Here is a 6,563-nt window from a genome sequence, read left to right as displayed (position 1 = left end):
CCAAGAGGAGCGTGGGGCCCAGCGGCTCATAGGCCAGCAGGCCCAGGTCAGGAGGTTGGGGAGCCCGGGCAGGCCCAGAGCCAGGCCCCGGGGCACGCAGTGGACCCAGCTTGCTGGCATGCACCTTCATGTGATTCTTAAGGAACCAGGGCTCCTTGAAGCAACGGCCACACACGGGACACGCATGATCAAAAGAGGCCTTGTGCTTGCGCATGTGGCCCTTGAGAAACCAGGACTGGGTGAAGCTCTGGCCACACACTTGACAACGGAACTCTGGAGGCGCAGGGGGTTCCTCAGGAGCAGCAGGGGCTGGGGTTGCCTCACGTTCGGGCTCCACCTCCGGCTCCGGCTCCGGCTCCTGCTCGGGCTCAGGGACTGATCTGGGTTCAGGTTGGGGTGGAGGTTGAGGCTGCGGGGCAGCCGAGGTGGCCGCCAGAGGGCGCTCAGGAGCTCCGTGGGCCGTCAGGCTGTGGTGCAGCAGCTCCTCCTCCTGGCTGGAGCCGAAACTGCATAGGCCGCACTTCCAGGGCCTGTGCAGGATGTGCAGGTGGCGTTCCCGCTCCGCTGCGGTGCGAAACTTGCCTTTGCAGAAGGGGCAACGGAAGGTGGATGCTGATGGAGCCTGGGGCCGCACCAGGCTCTCAGTGGCAGGAGTGGCCTGCAGGCCCCCTGAGCTTCGGGCTCTTCCTAACCGGGCCTCGCGCAATAGCGCGCGTTCCTCCAACTCCAGCAACAGGCGTGCGGCGGGACTTCGCGGGCGCTCTGGCTGGTGCGTGCGCAGGTGCGAGCGCAACAGGGCCCGCTGAGCTGCACGGTGGCCGCAGTGTGGGCATTGGAAGGCCTGGGCGCCTGGGTGCGCCCGCAGGTGCAAAGCCAGGATAGAATTGAAGCGGAAGCGCTTTCCGCATACAGGGCAGGGAAAGCGCCTTTCGCCAGCGCGACTCTCAGACCAGCCCACCGCTCCCATTCCTGGAGACCCTGGTCCGTTGGAGTAGCGCTGCAGATCCAGTTCTCCGTCGAAGGCCGGCGGTGAGGGCGCTAAGTGGCCGCCCAGGGCGCGGGGACGTGAGCCCTGTGGAGAAGGATGTATATAGAGCAAAGGGTGGAGAAAGGAGAGCTGTGTGGGGTAAGGACATGGAGACCCATAGAACCCAAGGGAGGGTGGATAGGGGCCTACACCAAGTACACCCGGCACCCTTCCCACTCAACTTAGGGAAATTGGAGGATAAATGGGAATTGGGCTGTTGGGGAAACGGAGATAACTTATAATAAGGGCGGGTCAGAAAGTGAGAGAGGTAGGGAGGGGCAGGAAGTATAGTTGTAGGTACTTGCAGGTTCAGGCCAAGCTCCACTCACCTCCATGGACCCCTTTCACATTCTTTGGTTCTGGGGAGTTCAGGGAAGAGGAGGAGGAAAAGCTGCTAGTGAAGGCAACAGGTGCTGAAGAGCTAAAGCAAAAGAGATAGATTTGGAGGAAAAGATAAGTCCTGATTTTCAGCAGTGGAAATAGTCACTCCCAACTCAAGACTTTTAGCACCCTGTACTCCTGAAACCCTTCTCCCTCCTTGCATCCTGAGGCAGGAGGCGGCTGCTGTCTCCAGAACTTGTACTCCTTGATTTGCCAATGCCCAAGCTTCCTGAGAACATAGATTTCTTCCCCCAAACACGTTCTAAATGCCTGGTCCAGAACAACCACAACCATCACCACCACCACCCCCTGGTGGTGGGGGAGACAATCACAGTATAGCCCTCCCTCCTTTAGATTGGGGTGTGCAGCTTGATGAGCAAATGGGGTGGGCTTGCCATGCTCCACAGTTATCCAAGTGGGAACAGTTGCTCTCAGATACCTAACTGACCAGCAAGCCAAACATCCTTCCAGGCTCCACAGTCCTTCCTTTGCTCTTACCCTATCTTTCTGTCTTTCCCCCTCATTCTCCCTCCCTCTGCCTGGATTCCTGATCCATTCATTTCCATTCATTACAGAGACTCATTCATGCATGGGAGAGAAACACCTCCCAGCAGCAGCAGTCTGGAGACAGACAGAGGGGGAGGGGCACGAAGGGGGAGAGAGCCAGAAGGAGAGGGAATGAAGAAAGAGTTGGGGGAGGAGTGGAAGTTAAGGGGCGCTGCTGGCCTGGGGAAGGGGCTAAAAACTGCAAATACCGGATAGGATTCATTCCCGTGTTTCAAACCTTGGAACCTGCAGTTTGCTGGGGCATCTCAGCCCCTTTGTCCAGGGCTGTTCCGAAGCAGGCTTTTCTCCTCTCTGCAGGGGAGAGGCTCGCTCACACAAGAGGAGGATTACACTGGCTCTGAGCTCAAGAGGCTGGAGTGAGGGACGGGGGGCGGGGCTGGGCCATCTGCACAGATAGGGGCTCAGCACATGCTCTGAGCAGAAAAGGGTTAAAATTCTCCAGGCTAAAATTCCCTGGGCCTGGATGTGCAGAGGTCCAGTTCTGAGGAAGAAGAGAACTGAGAGGAAGAGGATTGGCGGGGGGGTTGCTCCTGAACATAAGCTGCAGAGGAGGTTAGCATTAAGACATAGAAGCCATCCCAGAATAAAGATTCATGGAAATAGGCCTGGGAGGCTGACCAGAAGTCAGTCAGTATACCTTCCTGCTTACATATATAATTTTATCTGGTCAAGGCTAGACAAATGTGGACTTAATAATTTTTTTTTTTGCCTGAAATAGAAAGAATATTTGATATATAAAGAACTTTCTTACAATAGGCATGAAATGGGTTACTAAGCAAGAAAAAGACTCAAGCATTACTTTGCTTAAGGATCTTTAATGGAAGAAAATTGGGCCAGAAGTCAGCCCTGCTTATCAGCAAAGAAAAGCTCTGGAGGTCCAAGTTTCTTTAATTTTTGATATTTACTGGATGTGATAACACTCCATGAATGGGTCCTGGCAGCATGACTCAGTGGTTAGAACACTGGCCCGTGAACTGAAGGATTCCAGGTTCGATTCTGATCAAGGGCATATAGCTAGGTTGCAGGTTCCCCACCCCGGTTGGGGTGCATGTGGGAGGCAACCAATTGATGTGACTCTCTCACATCAATGTTTCTTTCTCTCTCTTTCTCCTCTCTTGCCCTCCCCACTCCCTTCCACTCTCTCTAAAATCAATGGAAGAACTATCCTTCAGTAAGATTAGCAACAAAAACAATCAACCAGTGAGTGCATAAATGGGTGGAACAACAAATCCATGTTTCTCTCTAAAATTAATAAATAAAATTAAATAAAAAATGGCCCTAGCCGGTTTGGCTCAGTGGATAGAGTGTCGGCCAGCAGGTCAAAGGGTCCCAGGTTCGATTCCGGTCAAGGGCACAGACCTCGGTTGCAGGCTCCTCCCCAGCCCAGTCAGCACGTGTGCAGGAGGCAACCAATCAATGTTTCTCTCACATCGATATTCCTCTCTGTCTTTTGCTCTCTCTTTCACTCTCTCTGAAAATCAATGGAAAAATATCCTCAGGTGAGAATTTAAAAAATAAATAAAAAATGAAAAGAAAAGATTATTTATAAAAAATTACTCCCTTGGCCAGCTAGGCTCAGTGGTAGAGCATTGACCTATGAACCAGGAGGTCATGGTTTGATTCCTGGTCAGGTTGCATGCCTGGGTTGTGGGCTTGATCCCCAGTGTGGGAGTGCAGGAGGCAGCCAATCAATAATTCTCTCTCATCATTGATGTTTCTATCTCTCTCTCCCTCTCCTGTCTTCTCTGAAGTCAATTATATATATATTTAAATATATTTTAAAAAAAAAGACTCCAAGAGCCAGCAGGTACCTGTTACATGTGGAATCTGGGTTAAGGGAATTTTATTAACAAGAGGTTAATTAAGAAAGTGTCCTTGTCCAAGGGTCACTAAACAATCTCCACCACTTTTAATATTTGTATTTCTGTAGCTCCAAATTAGTGCATCCACCCTCATCTTCTGGATTCTAAAAAAAAAAAATCCCCTTTCTGGGACCAAGAGTGTAGCCCAGGCTCACTGAGTAGCATCATGAAAAGTGTAGAATAAGACCGAAGGGTTCAAGGCTATTGTGGGCCCAATCAGACCATTAAAAGCCATGCAACCTTCCGTAAATCACTTAACATCCCAGCTTACTCATCTGTAAAATAAGGGGATTGAACAAATTTATATAGATGGTTCCTTCCCGCTAGAAAGTTGTGTAGTTCTGAGTCACAAGACTTCTGGACCCCAAGTGGAGTTAAAACAAATGGTCATCCCTTCAGTACCATGGAGAGTGCAGTGGGCTACCAGAGGAGCCACTGTGGCCACCTCATACCTAGCGAGAGCTATGAAGTGCTAGAGGGGCCACATTTGACATTTTAACACCACAATTAAGGCACTGAGAAAAGCTAGATTTTTAAAAATTCTTCTCTGGAAGCCATGGGGGAGGGAGGGGAGAACAGCGATACCAGAGGGTTTATTTTTGCCTTTTGGATGACACTGAAAATAGATGTAACAAAATAGATATAACTAGAAGAATTTTAATTAGCTATAAGGAGTGTCCTGACAGTTACAGTTTGTACATCCTGGAATGAGTGAGTGAGGCATCGTATTTGGGTCCATCACATTCTGTTGCTCTCCTGGGGATTCCCGGAACATCCTGGTGTACAGCCAATCTGGTATATTCAGAGGAAGCAGATGGTGGGGGAGGAGGGGGAAGGCTGGGAATACTGCATGGTCATAGCTGACTAACCTATGGGCGCATACTCTGATTCTGAGAAGATTCTAGGGCCCCTGAAACTGCCTGTAGGATAGTAAGCAAAATATTTCAGGGGAAGTTGACCTCATATCTGAGGCAAGTAGAGTTGGAATAGGGCAAAGCTTTCTCCCCCACCCCACCCTACCTCCAAAAAAAACACTGCTTTGTACACAGCCGTTTCTAGGATAGAAATACGGTCATATATAAGAAGACCCATATTGAAACTATATTCCTGAGCAGGGAGACTTTCCCCAAAGGGTGGCCTCAAATCAATAAACCCACTGAGAGACCCTCTAGGCACAATCAAGATCTGACTCACCTCCACACCAAATCAAGTCCCAGGCACCTAATCCGATGAGTTTTTCTCAATAGGAGAAAACAGTGACAGGGCCCAAGATTCTATGAACTGGCTTAGAACCCAGGTCATGCACATATTGCTTGTGGGCAATAATCTCTATAGTCAGGCCCTAACCACCATCCGGGAGACTTGGCCAGACAGTAGCACTGACCTACTTTCCTCCCACACTGGGAATCAGGGGTTATCTTGCCCTTATTTGGGTTCTATAGGGATGCAAGGCCAGGGATAGGGATCAGACATCTTCCCAAAGCAACAGGCCAATTACTTTTATGTGCGAGGAGAGCTGGTGGAGAAGGGGGTGTGGACCACCAAACCTTACCGAGTAGGAAAGGATGAAAAGTTTGGTGAGAAGATTCTTGGAAACAACAGGGACGGGTACATAGAAACGTCTGCTGGCTGGAGAACCATGATATTTGTCCCTCAAGCCTTGTGGTTCAAAAGTTTGTAGGGTCAAAGTGTAAGGGGCAAGGGTTCAGAACTTCTGAGGTATAGCTGTGGCTAGGCATCTCTCACTGATAATTTCTAATACTTGATGTCTTTCCCTCTGTGGGGATTCCTACACCTCCACACGCCCTCTAACAATTATTAACACTGCATTAGACGGGGTTAAAGAAAAGGAATTTCTTAGAGGGTCTACAGTCAAGACCACCTTTATCAAACATCCCAGTAGTTCTTTTTATGGTCTCCTCTCCATAGCCCTCTGAACATCACTGCTCAGGTGGCTCCTCCAAACTGACCCCAGACCACAGCTTGCCCACCTTTTACATTGAGGGCACACTCTCCTGAGTTGGGGGCATGGAATCTCAGTCATGAACTCCAAAAAGGGAGCAGGAGGCAAGAGGAAGGTACACCTGCTCCCCTACGGCCACCCCACCACAGCGAGCCTTACTCCACAGGCACGTCCCAACCTGACCCCTCTTCTGAAAGTTCTAGATTTGTGGGAGGGGGCATAGAGCAAGCCCTAAGTTCCCTTAACTGGAACTGACCCTAAAAGGTCAGAGTCTTAGCACCCATAGGGGCCCCAGTCCTGGGATGAGGGGATGGGGTGGGCAGGAGAGCCTCTGGGAAAATCCACCTCCCACAAGTAGGTGGGCAAGTAGGGCAGGACCTGTGATCCTGCACAAGAGGTGCTCTGAGCGGCACCCCAGACCCCTCCCCGGGAAGATAAGCCAGAAGGATGATGGGGGGCAGGGTTGGAAGCCTGGAAGGCCAGGGCTCAGCTACCCAGGCCGGGAGAACAAAAGCTGAGTTGCAGCCGCCTCTGCTGCTGCCGGCGGCCGAGCTCTTTGTGACACTTTGTTTGGGACGCAGAGAGGGAAGCACCCCCCATCCTCTCCCCTCCCCCACCCCTGCTCCCAGAGAGTTTGGGTCCCTTCTCCCTCCTCCATCAGCCCTACCTGGGGAGGGGGGGGGGCGGTCATCCACTCAGGCTCCCGGCTGTGCAGCCCTGCACCCCAGGCCCCTCGCGCCCTGCCTTCGGGCCCCTACAAAGA

The 6,563-nt window shown here is 51.4% G+C and overlaps 1 protein-coding gene across 1 annotated transcript in view; it reads right to left on the bottom strand.

The window, feature by feature from the left end:
- Positions 1-2,865, bottom strand: part of ZNF219 (zinc finger protein 219) — a 5,101-nt gene extending 2,236 nt beyond the window's left edge. Inside the window, exons 1-2 of the mRNA XM_014537338.1 lie at positions 1,357-2,865; positions 8-1,072 (exon numbers count right to left, since the gene is read on the bottom strand). Of these exons, the coding sequence (XP_014392824.1) occupies positions 8-1,072; positions 1,357-1,362 (1,071 nt within the window). The 5' untranslated portion in view covers positions 1,363-2,865. The remainder of the gene's footprint in view (positions 1-7; positions 1,073-1,356) is intronic.
- Positions 2,866-6,563: the final 3,698 nt, after the last annotated feature.

This window comes from Myotis brandtii, unplaced genomic scaffold, assembly GCF_000412655.1.
Source record: "Myotis brandtii unplaced genomic scaffold, ASM41265v1 scaffold1031, whole genome shotgun sequence".
In the NCBI taxonomy this organism is placed as follows: Eukaryota; Metazoa; Chordata; class Mammalia; order Chiroptera; family Vespertilionidae; genus Myotis; species Myotis brandtii.
Note: the sequence above shows the minus strand (reverse complement) of the source record. Positions and strands in the feature narration are given on the sequence as shown.